General features: G+C 44.4%; 1 protein-coding gene across 5 annotated transcripts in view; it reads left to right on the top strand.

Moving 5' to 3' along the window:
* Positions 1-18553, top strand: part of LOC142376644 (plasma membrane calcium-transporting ATPase 1-like) — a 96661-nt gene that overhangs the window by 43027 nt on the left and 35081 nt on the right. For 3 of the 5 annotated variants that reach the window (XM_075460083.1, XM_075460082.1, XM_075460084.1), the window contains 6 exons: positions 4819-5016; positions 5387-5644; positions 6173-6298; positions 6407-6532; positions 9137-9172; positions 17268-17450. In XM_075460083.1, coding sequence (XP_075316198.1) covers positions 4819-5016; positions 5387-5644; positions 6173-6298; positions 6407-6532; positions 9137-9172; positions 17268-17450 — 927 coding nt within the window. The remainder of the gene's footprint in view (positions 1-4818; positions 5017-5386; positions 5645-6172; positions 6299-6406; positions 6533-9136; positions 9173-17267; positions 17451-18553) is intronic. The other 2 variants (XM_075460085.1, XM_075460086.1) reach the window with 1 other exon arrangement.

Below are 18553 nucleotides of genomic sequence, written 5' to 3'. Positions count from 1 at the left end.
TAGGCGCATCTGGCGTGCATGTAGACGTGCACGAGTTCTCATGTGTTTTGATGGGGCGGGACAGGAAGTTGAATAACTTTTTATTTTTCGGTTAAAAAATAAGCATTTCTTGCATTTTGCGACTACGGAGGTCACCGTTTTCAACTTCAAGAGTTCTGATAGATCATGTAAACTCTTAAAATGCCAAAAAGTAGGACTTTACATATGAAAACAACAAATCCTGCAGACTACAGCTTTAAAGGACTTAAAGTGTCCTGAATTGTTATTTTTCGTCACTACCTCCCCGAGTCGGGAGTGGGTAATTTGCGCGCCTGCTCCCTTCCTTGGATGTGGGAGTTGTTGAATGGCTCAAGGTTATCAGTCACCAAAGCGACCGGGGCACCCCGCATGGGTTTTGGGTCTAATAAATGCACGCATTCCCGAAGGTCAGCGCTCGTTTTGTATGTATTAGCTCTAGAATTGCCACAGTTATCCAAGTAACGGTAGAGCGATCAAAGGAACCATAACTGATTTAATGAGCCATTCACAGTTTCACTGTACCGGCCGTGTGTGCTTAGACTTGCATGCTTGTGTTAATTTTATTGTGATCTTAACGCAAGTTTTAATTTATTTTTTTTTTTAATATCGTCAAAATATCTTTATCGTGAAAATCCTAAAAAATATCTTTTTTTTTTTTTTTTGCCCATATCGCCCACCCCTAGAGGGGTTAAACCGTTTTAACCGTTGTTCATTTTTTGTTTTCTGCTTTGCCCTGATGAAGACCACAGAAGTGGTTGAAACATGTTGACATTTTATTATGATTAGCCAAAGTCAATAAAGGCTTTTTATTTTATACCTTCTTCCTGTTCTACTTTTGAGTGCCTGGGACTTATTTCTTTTCTGATCGTGGATTTCCCTACCCCAAGAGCACCACCTTGGACGGTTTGTGATACACCTGAGCGCCGGGTTGACTTCTCTCTTTAAGGCTACTATTATTTTGAAAAGCCTAAATAACGTAGCCTAAATGAAGAGTGGCGGAACCAATCATTGAGCACGCAACGCTGCCGCTACCGCTCCGCCCGGGTCCGATCACATTGCTACAGCACTGACACAGACCACAGCAACAAGCCAAGCAGAAGCGTGAAAAATCAAGGCAAATCTCAGCAGAAAACAAGAAAGTTTAACTTTCGCCGTTATGTTGTTTTTAAACATTTGTTTGCTTTTCCTTGCTTCCCATTTCTTGCTGGGATTATGGGGAAATGTAAATGTAATGAAGCGTGGCACGAGAAAGAATCATTGTGTCACTGGTTAAAACCAGTGGACAATAATGTATACGAGGCTTTTTCCACAGTGTGCAAAAAGAGGATTCAGCTTGGTACCATGGGCTTTAAGGCTTTAGAGTCTCACGCTAAGTGCTCCAAGCAAATTGATTATATTGAAGCGAAGGATCAAACTCCTTCCATCGCCGGGGGGTTTCAACCAGCCAACGCTAGCCAGTTAGCTATTAATGTATCTGAGCTAGCAGATAACGTCAACCAGCCAACTGCTAGTAAAGCCCCTCAAGTTACGACCGTCACCGCAACTAGAGTAGATCTGCGAACAGCTTTTGGGTCCACACCAACCATGAAAGCAGAGGTGTTGTGGACTCCTAACACAATGGCCAAACACCATTCATATAATGGAAACGAGGGTATTTCAGAGTTGTTTAAATGCATGTTCCCCGATTCCGACATCGCTTCCACAATTACTCGTGGTCCCAACAAAACGGCGTACATAGCCAAGTTTGGTTTAGCTGTGTATATTAAAGAGGAACTGGTGTCCAAGGTAAACAAATCACCCTCCGTTCTTATGTTCGATGAGAGCCTCAACGAAACGACAAATTTTTTTTAGTTGATTTTCATTATTTGTAGTTCTCTCTACTCCCCATATTCCCAGCATGGAATAAGTAGCTAGCTAACATAACCAATGTTAAAAAAACAACTTAACTGTGTCATTTAAACTTTTTTGTGGTCTGCTGAAATTTTCTTTGATTTTTCACACCTCTGTTTGGCTTGTTGTCTGTCTGTGCTGTGGTGTTGTAGCGTTTACTACTACTATGCTGCAATGTTTCATCAATGCTTTACACAGTCCACACTTTCATTTGTTTGAGAAATAAATGAACAAATTAAAAAAAAGAAGTTTTTCTTTGCCGGTAGGTTTGTGAAATAGGTATTAATTTTTTTTTATAAATGGTCTTAAAAAGGTCTTAAAGACTTAAATTTGACTTGAAGAAACCTGTAGGAACCCTGCTGCTAAAGCAAAAGTAGAGCTTCAGACTGCATTTAATCATTATTACTTTTTATATATCAGTATTTTGTTATTCGTGGTATCAGCAGGTTTAAATTAGATGATGTTGACTTTGCATTTTATTAGGGCTGGGCAACGATTTAAAATGTTTAATCTAATTAATCGCATGATTTCCCTGATTAATCACGATTAATCGCGAGCAAAATCCAAAAATGAATCCAAAAGTAGCGTATAGCTTCTAGCATTTAGCTTTATTTTAAATGTGCTGCCATATGAATGAAAGTGCCATAACATTTGTTGTGCAAACACACTTTTAACATCAGCATCTTTCTGTAGTTTTTATGTAGAAGCCTCGCTCCACTGTCTGTTTCCTTGAATGACTTGCTGCTATCAGTTGTGTGTTTTGCCTTTAAGTGATATTTTAGACTGGAACTACTACGCTGAGAAGACAATTCAACTTGGCAGAGTTTACAGATAACGAGTTAACGCGATAATAACGAGTTAACTCGCCCAGCCCTACATTTAGTGGACATTCCTATTCGTGTGAAGGGTTAAAAACAAGTTTTTCTGTATACCATCATGGTGCCATTCTCCTGCTTATTTAGTCTTTTATCTAGTTGAATAGATCAGCTGTAATGTCAACAAGGCCTCGCCCTCTGCCCGTGTTTCTGGGTTAAATGAATGAGCTGGTCTCGTCGGGTAATTATCTGACTTTGTTAAAGTTAGTTAGTTATCACTGAAATAAGGCAATGAATGAAAAGATGGAGGCAGACAGCTGGTGGATGACCCAGAGATGGAGGCAGTTCAGCCCAGAGAACAGGAATGACACTTGGTGTGGGAGCAGATGAAGCCGCCTGTTGGCCCACGCAGCCGTGGGTTGGCTGAGGCTCCTTTCTGGACCTTTGAGCTGTATTCCTGCCTGAAGCTGGAATTAATAAACATCTGTGACAGGCTTCTCGATGCCATCTGAACCTGCTGCTCCTCTGGGATGTTCACCAACAGAGAGCCGCTGTCAGACACTAGATGAAACCCAATGACACATCAGCCAGTGAAAGAGCTCAGTGATGCACTTTCTCTGTATTTCAGTGCTAAAATCATCCAGACACACTTTGAACTGAACAATGTGAGGAAACTTGGATAAATATGACTTTGGCAGCTGGTGTATTTTTAAAATCTGACTCATCATGTTTCCTGGCCTGCTTAACATGCACTGCGCTATGTTTGTGTATATTTCAACATGTAGTCTGGGGAAGTTTTGAAGTAAATAAGTGACCTGATTAAAGGGCAACCAGCCTGTCTCCTTACTGCAGATGTCCACACGTTAGAAATGCATATTTCAGCTGATAGGATTTCCGGGAACTTTTGTTGCCGTGTTATTGGTGTCTGAGTTGGATTTGATTCAAATTTAGATCCATTCAGACCGATCTGTTTCCCTTCGCTGCAGAAGTTGCTGCAAACAGAAGTTCTGTTGACAGAGGTTAAATGTAAAGAAAAACTGCAGGTTACCAGTTTTAAATAGATATTAGATATCTAATGTGGATGTACGCCCCCCCTCCTCCTGTCTCTATGGCAACAGTTATGGACTCAGCTGCTCACACAGGCTCTTTAGTCTTCAGTAAGCACACCTGTACAGGTGAACACCAGCAGGCCTTCATTACATCCACTGTTTGTTGTATTTTCAGAACTTTTTACTCTCTCGGCTCTTTCCTGGTTTCCATGTGGGCCCGCTGACCCACACTGGTCTGGTTTGATCAGGCTGACCCACACTGGTCTGGTTTGATCAGGCTGACCCACACTGGTCTGGTTTGATCAGGCTGACCCACACTGGTCTGGTTTGATCAGGCTGACCCACACTGGTCTGGTTTGATCAGACTGACCCACACTGGTCCGGTTTGATCAGGCTGACCCACACTGGTCCGGTTTGATCAGGCTGACCCACACTGGTCCGGTTTGATCAGACTGACCCACACTGGTCCGGTTTGATCAGACTGACCCACACTGGTCCGGTTTGATCAGGCTGACCCACACTGGTCCGGTTTGATCAGACTGACCCACACTGGTCCGGTTTGATCAGACTGACCCACACTGGTCCGGTTTGATCAGGCTGACCCACACTGGTCTGCTTTGAGAAGAGGGAAAAAAACCCAGTTGTATTTATCTTATTTTATATTATTTAACCTTTTGTAGATTAGTTAGATTTTTCTTCCCTGCTTCATTTCACCAGGTCCCTGAAGTTTAATCAGATGAAAAGAGTCTGTTGGATCTGTATTTATCTCACTCATCATCAGTGTGTCTGAGGATTTCCTCCCGCAGTCCAAACACCCGTTAGCTGCTTTGATGAGCGGCCGCAAGTTTAGCCTCCATGAATGTTAGCCTGGGCTGAAGCCATGGAAGTGGATGGATGGATTTCCATGTACTCAGAGAGACTAGTGGCTGGTACCGATCTGTGCTTGTGGCCAAAAGGACGGATTCAGACTGACTTCCTGCTTGGTGACAGCATTTCCTGATGAGGTTAACTCTTGACGGTGGTGTTATTTATATTTGTGTCTGCAGGTCTGTCTGGAAACCCCGTGGATTTAGAGAAACGTCACACTTCGTTTGGAAAGAACTTCATCCCCCCTAGGAAGCCCAAGACGTTCCTGCAGCTGGTGTGGGAGGCTCTGCAGGACGTCACGCTCATCATCCTGGAAATCGCTGCCATCATCTCACTGGGTCTATCCTTCTACCACCCACCAGGGGGCGACAATGAAGGTCGGTGTGCTTTGGTTCAAACACCACCAACAGAGGGCTTCTCTTCTTTACTTACTTATCATCCATCTACAATATAGTTCTAATATAATGTGTTGGTATTCACTGTTACATGATCATTGTGCCATTAGATTTATTTACTTTTTATGTTTTGATTTGCTTAGTGTTTACTCATGAATGATCTAGAAAGATCTGATTTACATAATCCACTTTGTATGGACACGACTGTTATGAAGAGGTTAATAAAGTCCATAATAAGGGCCAAACGTTGGCTTTTCCCTTTTTATCTCTTGAACAGCTCAGTTAGTAGATCTTAAATCTTAGAACTCGAAGGATCATCTGAATTTTCTTTATTTCCTTTTGTACTGAGCAGCATGCGGCCAAGCTGCAGCAGGCGTGGAGGACGAGGGAGAGGCTCAGGCTGGCTGGATAGAGGGGGCGGCCATCTTGTTCTCAGTCATCATCGTGGTCCTGGTGACGGCCTTCAACGATTGGTCCAAAGAGAGGCAGTTCCGTGGGCTGCAGAGCCGCATAGAGCAGGAACAGAAGTTCACCGTCATCCGTAAAGGTCAGGTCATCCAGATCCCCGTGGCCGAGCTCGTGGTTGGAGACATCGCGCAGATCAAATACGGTACGGAACCAAGACGCCACACCAAAGTATCAAACATTAGAAAATATACTGATGAAAGCAGGAGAGTTCCTGCTCTCGGTCTCTACTGCCTGTTAAATGTTTCTACCAGCTGAGTTCCCAGTTCAGGTTCCCAGTTCAGGTTCCCAGTTCAGGTTCCCAGTTCAGGGTCCCAGTTCAGGTTCCCAGTTCAGGTTCCCAGTTCAGGTTCCCTTTCAGGTCCCCAGTTCAGGTCCCCAGTTCAGGTCCCCTTTCAGGTTCCCTTTCAGGTCCCAGTTCAGGTCCCCAGTTCAGGTTCCCAGTTCAGGTCCCCTTTCAGGTTCCCAGTTCAGGTCCCAGTTGAATCAGAGCAGAGGGAAAAATCTTTCACTAAACAAACACATCAGCACCAGTACGAACGATTCATTTGAGTCAGCTGACTGAAACTGAAATGTAAAGACAACAGATGCTGAGTGGATGAGGCTTAAACTGACTGAGGGGAGTCTGAATGAAACTGTGTGAGACCCTCTGACCTCTGACCTCTGCCTGCAGGAGACCTGCTGCCCGCTGACGGCATTCTGATCCAAGGAAACGACCTGAAGATCGATGAGAGCTCTCTGACCGGAGAGTCGGACCACGTCCGCAAGTCTCTGGAGAAGGACCCCATGCTGCTGTCCGGTGAGTGCCTGCACACACGAGTCCAGCAGAAGAAAAGTCCTGAAATTAAAAGTGATTGATCAATAATTAAAAAAAGAACGATTCAGTTTCTGTTGCTCATCTCCTCAGGGACCCACGTGATGGAAGGATCCGGCAGGATGATGGTGTCAGCTGTTGGACTCAACTCCCAGACTGGCATCATCTTCACCCTGCTGGGCGCCGGCGAGCACGATGACGAGAAGAAGGTCAAGAAAAGTAAGATACCAGAGAGACGCGGTCGCACACGCCGCACAAACACAACTCGTGTTGTGAGGGTCACATCAGGGCTGTAAGTCTGAGGCGAGCAGCAGCGCCCTGAACATTCCTGCTCCGCTGCTGGAAGGATGCAGAGGGGAAACATGTGCATGGGTTATCAGCCGGTGCTGGTCTGAGGGTCTGCTGTCGCCCTCTGTCAGAAGGCAGAGCTCCTCCGGACTGGGCCGATAACAGCACAGCCGTCTGACTGCAGCCTCGTTCTAAACCCCAAACTCAGCCGGTGAATAAATGAGACCTGAGATGAGTTGGACCTGCAGCTGATTCATTTTACATCCAAGTATCTGACCCAAAAGGACGAGTTTGCTTCTACCGGAGCCTCCTCCTTCCAAACAGTTCATGTCCAAGCAGTGAGTTTCATGTTTATTACAAAGAATTATGAGTCTGCAGCTTCCTGCAGTATAACAAACATCTTCAGCCGCTTCATGTTTAGTCTTTGGTGTCGTTTCATTGAAGTTTTTGTTTTAGAGAAGCGGTAGAAAAGAGAAAAGGAGACGTGGAGATGGCGGGAACTCCAAGCAGCTCAGGGCCGGGCTGGAGTCGAGCGAGGCGACCTTAGTGCCCGAGTTCTGGTCCGCTTCAGAGAACTCGCTGCTGTTTAGGAAATGTTTGGACATTTAGTTCCACTGTTAAAGGGAATGTTGGATGAGAATCTTAACTCGCAGCCACATGAACCAACTCTGCATCATGGTCTCATTTATTTGCAGTAGTTTACGGCCGAACCGAAGATTACTCTGAAAGGATTTAAACATGCAAAACTTACACTGTGTTCACACACAGCTGCTTTTTTTTTAAAAAAAGGAACCCTTCATAAAGTCCAGAAGGAGCAGATTGATAAAAACCAACAGGCTTCTGCAGTCGATCTCTATTGCTTTTGATTTGCTTGTGATGGCGCTATAACCCCCTTTTACTCGTCTTTTTCTTTACTTTGTTTTTGTCTGACCATTTGTTTTATTGGCTAAAGTTTGAGTTTGTCAGGCATTCATTGTGAACCGGCTGAATGGACCCGCTCAGCAGAGAGAGACACTCGGGTTTTTACAGTTTGGTGTCATGATCCAGACGGAAAACACCAAAAAGCTCCTGAAATTTTCACTTTCTAAAAGGATTCTTCTCTAAAATGCTTTATTTCTCCAAAAGTGTTTTACATCTCCTAATCCGACCAACACACATTTAAAGCTGAACGTGCTCGGCTCAGATGTCACCAGTCTGGGACACATTTGGTCATAAACCAGAAAACTTGATGATTGTTTTCAGACAGTAAGTCCAGAGGAGGTTCAGGTTAAGAGAACCTGTGCTGGTGGAGCTTCTGATATTAAGAGCAGCAAATTAAAGCAGCAAACCAGTACAGGGTTAGTGCATTAATGGAGCAGCAGCATATTACTAGGGCTGGGCAACGATTAAAATGTTTAATCTAATTAATCACATGATTTCCCTGATTAATCACGATTAATCGCATTTGTACGCAGAATCCAAAAATGAATCCAAAAGTAGTGTATAGCTTTTAGCATTTAGCTTTATTTTAAATGTGCTGCCATATGAATGAAAGTGCCATAACATTTGTTGTGCAAACACACTTTTAACATCAGCATCTTTCTGTAGTTTTTATGTAGAAGCCTCGCTCCACTGTCTGTTTCCTTGAATGACTTGCTGCTATCAGTTGTGTGTTTTGCCTTTAAGTGATATTTTAGACTGGAACTACTACGCTGAGAAGACAATTCAACTTGGCAGAGTTTACAGATGACTTTGGTTCTGTCGACTCCGCCTTCTGGAAGAACTTTAAAATGAAAATGGCCGAGTAAAAGTTCCGTACCCTTCTCCATGTTTGGTGGATCCGCCGATTACTTTCTTTTCCTGTTCCACAGCAGCAGACTTTTACAAAATAAAAGCCTGTGAGCAACAGACTTTTACAAAATAAAAGCCTGTGAGCAACAGACTTTTACAAAATAAAAGCCTGTGAGCAACAGACTTTTACAAAATAAAAGCCTGTGAGCAACAGACTTTTACAAAATAAAAGCCTGTGAGCAACAGACTTTTACAAAATAAAAGCCTGTGAGCAGCAGACTTTTACAAAATAAAATAAATAATAAAACCTGCGTTAATGCGCAATAAAATATTTATCGGCAATAAATAATTAAGTTAACACGATAATAACGAGTTAACTCGCCCAGCCCTAATATCTAGTTATGTAACTACTTCTATGTAGATGAGCAGCAGCGTACAAAATGAAGCATCAGATATGTACTGTGTGTATTCCTCAGATCAGTCCTGTGGATGCGGTGGAATAATAACATACATTAATGCAGAGTATCGGGCGAATAGGTGATTTTTAGCTGTTGAGTTGGTGGTTCTCCTCAGGGGGGAGTTTGGTGTCTCTCTCCTCTGACCCGTCCATTCCTGCCCACAGCGCGCGCACACACACACACACACACACACACACACACCTGTGGGTTTCACTTTGAACTTTGTGTTCTCCTTCAGTTTGATTTGATCTTCTTTTTCCTTTGAGCCATCTTCTCAGCATTCCACCCTCTCTCTCTGTCCGAACAGGTAAAAAACAAGGACCCCCCGAAAATCGCAACAAAGGTAACCCCTCCATTCATCCACCCGTCCCTCTCTGCCCCCCCTACCCTCCCTGTTACTCACCCCCTCCTCACCCCATCCAGTTGCAGGAGGGGAGTGTCCAGCCCATCTCTCTCTCTCTCTGCTTTAAAAGGGGGACGTTCTCTCGCCTTGCTTTACCTGTCCGAGGGTGCAACTCTCAACCTTCAAGTCTTTGTCAGCCAATCACGTCCACAGCTGCCGCCACAGGGTCGTTGTGGACTCGTATCCGCAGCCCGGTCCTGAGAGCAGCAGCATTGATCAGTCTGTGGACAAAGGATCAGAAATCAAAGAGCCATTTCAGATTGGACCACATGGTGATTACAGTGATGAGTTAATGGGGTAACCAGGTTACCAGGGTACTAACAGAGCACTAACTGCACAGCCAAAAAGGGTTGAAGAACAAAAAAAACATTTCTAACTAAGTTTGATTTGATCTAAAGTGTTTTATAGCTGATCAGATGTATGATGAATCATTCATTCTTTAAATGTTGTTTTAAAGCACAAAATCATTCGGCACCAACTTCTCAAATTACTTTTGTTTTTGTGTTGTGGGAGCTGAGAATATTTGAGTCGTGGATTATTGAAATAGAAAATAACTGGAGATTAACTGATTAAAAATCAGATGAGCTGAGGCCCTTTTCCACTGGTCAAAAACACAAACACCTGCTAATATTTGGCTTTTAAGTAGAATGGGAAAACATTTCATCTGCTTCAAAAAGTCTGGAACGTGTGGCCATTTTGGACCATCCTGAGTGTGACATTTCAGACCGTAATGACTCTGAGCTTATTGTGAGCAGTGGAGTCCGCACTCGGGTGAGAGTTTCACCTGATCAGGAGCTGGGATGAAGCTTCTCAGCTTCAGAGCTTTACACCAAACTGCTTCTGTGCGGGTGCCACTGGGCAAAAATGTTTTAATGGTAAGAACGCCAGTGATTTTACCGTTTTGAGTCTCTCTACCAAGTAAAGAAGCGAACAAAACTTCTATATCAACCAAGATGATTCGCTCTGATCGAGATGAATTAAAGCTGATCAAACATCTAAACCAGGGCTGGGCAACGATTAAAATGTTTAATCTAATTAATCACATGATTTCCCTGATTAATCACGATTAATCGCATTTGTACGCAGAATCCAAAAATGAATCCAAAAGTAGCGTATAGCTTTTAGCATTTAGCTTTATTTTAAATGTGCTGCCATATGAATGAAAGTGCCATAACATTTGTTGTGCAAACACACTTTTAACATCAGCATCTTTCTGTAGTTTTTATGTAGAAGCCTCGCTCCACTGTCTGTTTCCTTGAATGACTTGCTGCTATCAGTTGTGTGTTTTGCCTTTAAGTGATATTTTAGACTGGAACTACTACGCTGAGAAGACAATTCAACTTGGCAGTGTTTACAGATGACTTTGGTTCTGTCGACTCCGCCGTCTGGAAGAACTTTAACATGAAAATGGCCGAGTAAAAGTTCCGTACCCTTCTCCATGTTTGGTGGATCCGCCGATTACTTTCTTTTCCTGTTCCACAGCAGACAGCAACAGACTTTTACAAAATAAAAGCCTGTGAGCAACAGACTTTTACAAAATAAAAGCCTGTGAGCAGCAGACTTTTACAAAATAAAAGCCTGTGAGCAACAGACTTTTACAAAATAAAAGCCTGTGAGCAGCAGACTTTTACAAAATAAAAGCCTGTGAGCAGCAGACTTTTACAAAATAAAAGCCTGTGAGCAACAGACTTTTACAAAATAAAAGCCTGTGAGCAGCAGACTTTTACAAAATAAAAGCCTGTGAGCAGCAGACTTTTACAAAATAAAAGCCTGTGAGCAGCAGACTTTTACAAAATAAAAGCCTGTGAGCAACAGACTTTTACAAAATAAAAGCCTGTGAGCAGCAGACTTTTACAAAATAAAAGCCTGTGAGCAGCAGTCTTTAACAATAATAAAATAAATAATAAAACCTGCGTTAATGCGCAATAAAATATTTATCGGCAATAAATAATTAAGTTAACATGATAATAACGAGTTAACTCACCCAGCCCTAATATCTTGTTATGTAACTACTTTTATGTAGATGATATGATATTTTAGACTGGAACTACTACGCTGAGAAGACAATTCAACTTGGCTGTAAATGCAGGAGTTTTAAAAAAAAATGTATTTTGAAATACGTGCTTTTATGTTGAAACCAGTAAAACAGGAAGTAGCGCCGGTTAGCTCCGTTAGCTTCACACCTGTAGCGGTGATGTTAGCTGCTAGTTTTTTTTTATTTTGTTACTCCATGCTTCCTGGTGTTTGCTGTAACTGTGTGAATGTGATGCATTCAACAGACTTTTACAATAATAAAACCTGCGTTAATGCGCCATAAAATATTTATCGGCGTTAAATAATTAACGAGTTAACCCGATAATAACGAGTTAACTCACCCAGCCCTAATCTAAAGCATTAAAGCTTCATGAAAGGTGTAAAAACTGAAGTGGTTTGGTTTAGTGAGACATGGAGCAGCTGCGCAGAGGAACCTGAAAGCACTACGAAGTGTTATTAATGTGCACAGACGAGCACAGACTGTTAATGAGAGGGTTAGAGCAGCAGATATCCAGCTTTAATCGCTGTATTTACAAAACTTCTCTCGTCCTGTTTCACACTCAGAGGCTCCAATCTGACCTCGGATGTCTGTCCTTAATGCATCTGAAGGCCGCTTGACTGTTTATGTCATCAGTTTCTGATCCAAAATCAGCCCGACTGTCCTCCATGTCTCATGCACTCCAACACATGTCCTGCTTCCTCTGCAAGCTGCCTCAGAACACACAGGCACACACACAGCTTCCCTCCTCCTGCCCTCCTGTGGCTGTGGCATCTGTTGCACACAGAATGCTTCTTCATGTACTGAGAAACGCACCAAATCACACTTTTACACACCGAATAATCCTCTGATCTGCAGCCAGACCACCTCCACACGGAGAGCCCAACCTGCACAAAGCTTTTAACAGCTCTGCTGCTTCTGTACCGTTACAGTTTGATCCGAATTAAAAAGATAAGATGTTTAAATGAGAAAAGATGACTAAATAACTGTCAGTCAGAGTTCCTCAGAGACCTGTTTCCAGGAGCAGCTGCTTCCACACCACCCGAATGGGATTAAGTTCTGTGAGCACATGACCTCCAGCTTGTTTCCTATTCAAAGCACCAGGTGTTTCTGATACTTTTAGACTCCTACTTTCTCTTGGTTAGTCACTAAAAACAGAAGTAATTTGGGGCTTGTTTTATTTGTCTTAATTAATAATGAATCAAACTGTCCTAGAGCTTCTACTTCATTAAGATGCAATTTTATGGACCAAACCCAATTCAAAACGGTTGATTCATGTTAAACTTCTGCTCAGGATCTTAATTGGTAATAATTTAACAGGAATAGAAAACGCAGCCGAGCAGAAGGATCTGAAAACGCAGGCCGTCAAACGCTTTTTTTAAATGAATTCTGCTCCTAACAGTTCTTAGGAGCAGAATTTATTCAGTTAATCAGGACTAACAGTTCTTAGTCCTGATTAAGTGAATAAATTCTGCTCCTAACAGTTCTTAGTCCTGATTAAGTGAATAAATTCTGCTCCTAACAGTTCTTAGTCCTGATTTAACTGAATAAATTCTGCCGGAGGACAGACGGCAGCAGCTGTGGGGCGTGTTGGGGCAGAAACGGGGCTCAGGGTGGGAGTTGCACCCTCGCAGTGTTGGTGGGCTACAGCACCCGTTCTGTTTGTGGATCCTCACGTCGTCTGTTTTGGCTCCTTCTCCTCTCATTTCTCTCACTGTTGCCTTCTTGCAGGATGTTGCTCAGGACTTGTTGTGGTCTTGTATTCACTGTTTGACTCTCTCCCTCCTCTGTTCCTTCCTGTCTGGCTGAGGTCTCCTGCAGCCTGCGCAGCTCTGCAGCTCCACCACCTCCTCCTCCCGTCTCTCTCTGTCGTGGGTCTGCATTGCTGTTGTAATTCCATTCTTTTTTGGGGCGATCCTTTCAGTTCATCTTTTGCTTTTTCTTTTGGGTGTTGGACGTGCTCTGCCCGCCGTGCGTTCTCCCATGGTCCAGTGCTGCGCCTGTTTACACCTCTGTGGTTGGTCCGTGGGTCTGAGTCCTGTTGGTGTGAAGCTGTGTCAGTTAGTTCCATGTTGTGGCTTGTCTTCAGAGTGGACCATGTGCATAAAGCTCCACAGCTCCTTGGTTTGACACATGACTCATTCCCACACACATCCAGAGTGTTGAATGTCATGTTGAGGTCATGTTCTGGTGAAGTTCTGTGTGGTGGATCCTTTCCAACCTGATGAACCTCAGAGGTTTTGGTCCAGCATTCACACATTTCTGAAGTTCCTGCTCCCTCTGAGGATGTTTTCTACACAAACATCCCACAGAACTAGGGCTGAACGATGGATCGTTACCGTATCAACATATCGCAAATTCAACGATATCAACGATATATTTCCCCCGCATGTGCAGCTCAGGCAGTCGCAAACATCATTTTTACGCTCGCCCTTATGTAGAGCTGAAGCCAGCCAGTGACAAACATCCGAGTGAGGGAGGGAGACACAAACTACATTCACAGCGGGGAAATTAAAAAGAGAAACATGAGGCCGGTGCAGAATCTGCACATTCGACGGATTTAGTCAAAAAAAGTAATTCTCCATTACACTGGAAAAAATCAAAGTCTTACCAAGTATATTTGTCTCATTTCTAGTCAAAATATCTCATTACACTTAATATAAGACACAATTGCCTAACAAGCACCATTTCAGCCAGATATAGGGACTTGTTTGAAGACAATACATCTGGAATATCTTGTTAAATGAAAAAGTCTTGAAAACAAATTGTTTTGAGTCGGATTTCATATGAAACAAGCTTCTTTTGACATTTGAAGAGGTTTTTAAGCTAATTTCAAGATCACTTTTAACTCAAAAGTCCTAAATATCACATCTGATATCAAGAAATCTGGACAAGCCGATTTTCACTAGTTCCATTGGCAGATTTTTTTTTGCTTATTTCAGGCAAAAACGTCTTTTATTTGCTGTTTTTCTTGCTTATTTTTGGAGGGGCATTTTTTCCAGTGTATTTGGAGGTATTTTGGATTCAGAAAATGGATGTGAACCAGAGCGCGGTGTTGGGCAGGTCGTAAGGCAGCACAACAAACATGTTCCAGCACCTGAAACAACACCACCGCTGCACGAAGAGTGTAGCGCAATGAGAGAAACGGCGGAGAAGTGAAGCCCGAGCAAAGTTTGATCGCTGATGCGCTCAGTAGCGTTACGCCTTATGAGTCGACGTCCACCAGACCTTACAGATGCTGTAACATACCACATGCAGAAGACATGGTGCTCGTATACACCGTCACTAAAGAGGGCTTTCAGAATGGTTCGGACGCTGGACAAACGTTACAAAATGCCATCCAGCACATATTTAAATCAAGTGGCCATTCCAAAAATCTTTAGCCACTTTCGGACTGTAGGAACCTTTGGCAGTTCTTATAACCTTTTAATCCACGGGGCCGTTTTCTCCCTCATTCGGACATACAGGAACTCGGGACCGCGGCCCTCAGTTCCTGGAACCATTTCAGCTCCTCAGCTGGGTTTGTTCTGGTTTCCATAGGAACACATCTGATGGAGGTGTTTGGTGGTTGGTAGCTCCGCCCCTTGGTGGTCGGTAGCTCCGCCCCATGGTGGTCGGTAGCTCTGCCCCTTGGTGGTCGGTAGCTCCGCCCCTTGTCATGTTGTCAGGCTGAAATGTTTCCTCATACCACACGGACACAACCTTGGCGTGTTTAATAAGTTAAACCTCCACGTGGTCTCCTTTGTCTGCGGCGCTCTGCTCTCCTTCCTTCATGAAACCAAGAAGTACGGCCTGCGCTCCATCCTGCGTCTCCTGACTCTCTGTGAGCTCTGCCAGCCTCCATGTTAGACGCCCCATGTGATCGTCCATGATTAATATCACCATCATGCAGACCATGAACACGGTGGCCTCCCCGCTCTCCATGTTAGCTTCTTGGTGCTGTTTTTTCTTCTCTCCTTACTTTTACCGGTTTTGTTTTGTTCTGTTTTGTTGTTGAATGTGGCGCTAAAGTAACACGTCGCTGTCGCAGACGGCTGCGTCGCATCAGTCCCCATCAGGTCCGACTCATGTGGGAATGCAGACTGAAACAGTTCCGCTGGGGAAGGGCAGCTATTAGAACGAAATTCCAGGAGGACTGTTCTTAGAACTGCGTTCTTAGAACGGCTCTGTCCGAAAGCGGCTTATAACGAATGTAAAATGAATGTTGAATCCGAGCTCCGTGAAATCGAACGTTTTGCCACAACCACGGGCCTGTGGTGGAGCCGGACGCCTGAACCTTACATCAGTTTAACGCTCCATTTTATAACAACAAACTTCCAACTCAAGACCCAATGAATGCAGACGTCCTTTTTTTATTGTTCAGAAAAATGCTGAGTTTCCACTGAAGTCATATCGTATCGATATGGAGATATCTGGCATGAATATCCAGATATGAAATTTAGTCCATATCGTTCAGCCCTAAACAGAACCTTTTCATGTTCGCCGTGGTCAGAGGTTTTCTGTGCAACACCTTTCATCAACAAGACACAGTGATATTAGGAGGGTAAAAGGGAAGATCTCAGTAGAACCACATCACTTTAACCTGATGGTGCTGCAGAGCGGGCGTGCACAGCAGCCTGCAGGACCCTCTGAGCGTTGGTGTCACGCCATCCGAAAAGTCCAAACTGTCCAGCTGCTAAAATAAAGTTAAAATGTTCAAAGTTAACGTGTAGATTTAAATGAACAGTTGCTCTCATACAGAAAATAGATTTATTGCTTTTTAATGGCTTTACTTCACAGTCCAGTCATTGTTATTTCAGGCCAGTTTTAAATCGAATGGCTTCATTCGTGTTATTTTAGAGTTCAGCTTTCTTTGCTGAGCCAACAGACCTGAGTGTCGGGCTCTGGTTTGTAATGGAAATAGGATGTAAATAGGATTTACATGGGTTGGGCAGAGGAAACGTCTTACTAACCTGCTGTGCATCCAACGATCTGACCCATACTGTCAGTTCCACATGTGATGGAGGCTACCGGCTGGGACTGAACAGGTGTGATCCAGTCAGCTGATGGATGTGTTTGTGGAACTGTGTAGAAACGTAAAGACTTCCACCTTTTAAAGCTAGCACCTGAATGAATCCCTGATGGCAACAAACAGCTGATCAGACTTCACTGTGTCAGATTATTGCAGATCTGCTCTGTTTCCAGCCACCACCTGCTTTGTGAGTCTTTGCTTTGCAAACACCACAAACGCCTATGAGCAGAGATCCGCCCAATCAGAAAGCTCCGCATGGAGCACCACAGTCCAATCAGGACCCCAGCTGATGAAGGGAAAGGCAAATAGTACATCTGTTTATGGTGTACAGCAGGATGTGCAGCTGAATATCAGACGTCAGAACTCAAAACTCTGAGTTCTGATGGTAGATAAAGTGTGTGTGTGTCTGTGTGGGTGGTCTCTGTTCTGTCTGCTGCTCTTCATTACGAACTGCTGCTCCCAAATTATTTGTGACACTCTGAAAGCTGCCCGGACCTTTTCATCGATGTCGTGTGATCATGAAATGATGAGATCCTACATTATTCTCTGCATCCAGCCGGTGGGCCACCATGTAATGACTCAAAGTCTGAGCCCTCGTCTTTCTCTGAGCCCACTCATGGTTTTCAGCTTTGACTGAGTGTGTAACATTTTCTCTGCCTTTCTTCCTTCATTCCCCCATCACTCCTCAACCCCACCCCCTCCCTCTTTTGTTTTGGGATTTTATTGATATACATTGCTTTCTTTTATTCACCTTTTTCTTCATCTTTTCTCTCTGATCTTGACCCAAAATGTTCCCCATTTCCCTCCTCATTCCTGCAACCAAAACCATTCCCGTTTCCTCCATCACAACCGTCTCTCCATTCACCAATTCCTCACCCAAAACTCCTCCTTAACCCCTTCCTCTTTCCCTGGGTACGCTTTCTTCCTTTCTCCCAACTCATTGTTCCCACAAAACCTCACTCACCCTCCACCTCTCCCCACCCCCCAACCAGCCAAGACTCAGGATGGCATCGCTCTGGAGATCCAGCCGCTGAAGAGCGAGGAGGCCGCCGAGTCTGAGGAGAAGGAGGAGAAGGAGGAGGCCAAACCGGTCAAGAAGGTCAACGTGACCAAGAAGGAGAAGTCTGTGCTGCAGGGCAAACTGACCAGACTGGCTGTGCTGATCGGGAAGGCTGGTGAGGAGCGCACGCACGCACACACACACACACACACACACACGCACACAAATACGCGCACACAGGGCCGCCGATAGGGGGGGACAAACAGGTATTTTGTCCCGGGCCCAGGAATGGGGGGGCACACGCGCGCACACAGACACACACACACACACACACAGACACAAACCCGCACAGACACACAAACACGCACACACACACACACACACACACACAAACACGCACACAAACACGCACACATACAAACACACATGCACATGCACAGACACACACGCACACAAACACACACGCACAGACACACACGCACACACAAACACGCACACACACACAGACACAAACCCGCACAGACACACAAACATGCACACAAACACGCACACACAGACACACACGCACACAGACACACACGCACACAAACACGCACACAAACACGCACATACACACACACACATACAAACACACATGCACAGACACACACGCACACAAACACACACGCACACACAAACACGCACATACACACACACACATACAAACACACATGCACAGACACACACGCACACAAACACACATGCACACACAAACACGCACACAAACACGCACACAAACACGCACACATACAAACACACATGCACAGACACACACGCACACAAACACACACGCACAGACACACACGCACACACAAACACGCACACACACACAGACACAAACCCGCACAGACACACAAACATGCACACAAACACGCACACACAGACACACACGCACACAGACACACACGCACACAAACACGCACACAAACACGCACATACACACACACACACATACAAACACACATGCACAGACACACACGCACACAAACACACACGCACACACAAACACGCGCACACACACACACGCACACACAAACACGCACATACACACACACACATACAAACACACATGCACAGACACACACGCACACAAACACACATGCACACACAAACACGCACACAAACACGCACACAAACACGCACACATACAAACACACATGCACAGACACACACGCACACAAACACACACGCACAGACACACACGCACACACAAACACGCACACACACACAGACACAAAC

This window comes from Odontesthes bonariensis, chromosome 3 (assembly GCF_027942865.1).
Source record: "Odontesthes bonariensis isolate fOdoBon6 chromosome 3, fOdoBon6.hap1, whole genome shotgun sequence".
NCBI lineage: Eukaryota > Metazoa > Chordata > Actinopteri > Atheriniformes > Atherinopsidae > Odontesthes > Odontesthes bonariensis.
The sequence above is the reverse complement of the archived record's forward strand: the minus strand, read 5'-3'. Positions and strand labels throughout refer to the sequence as shown.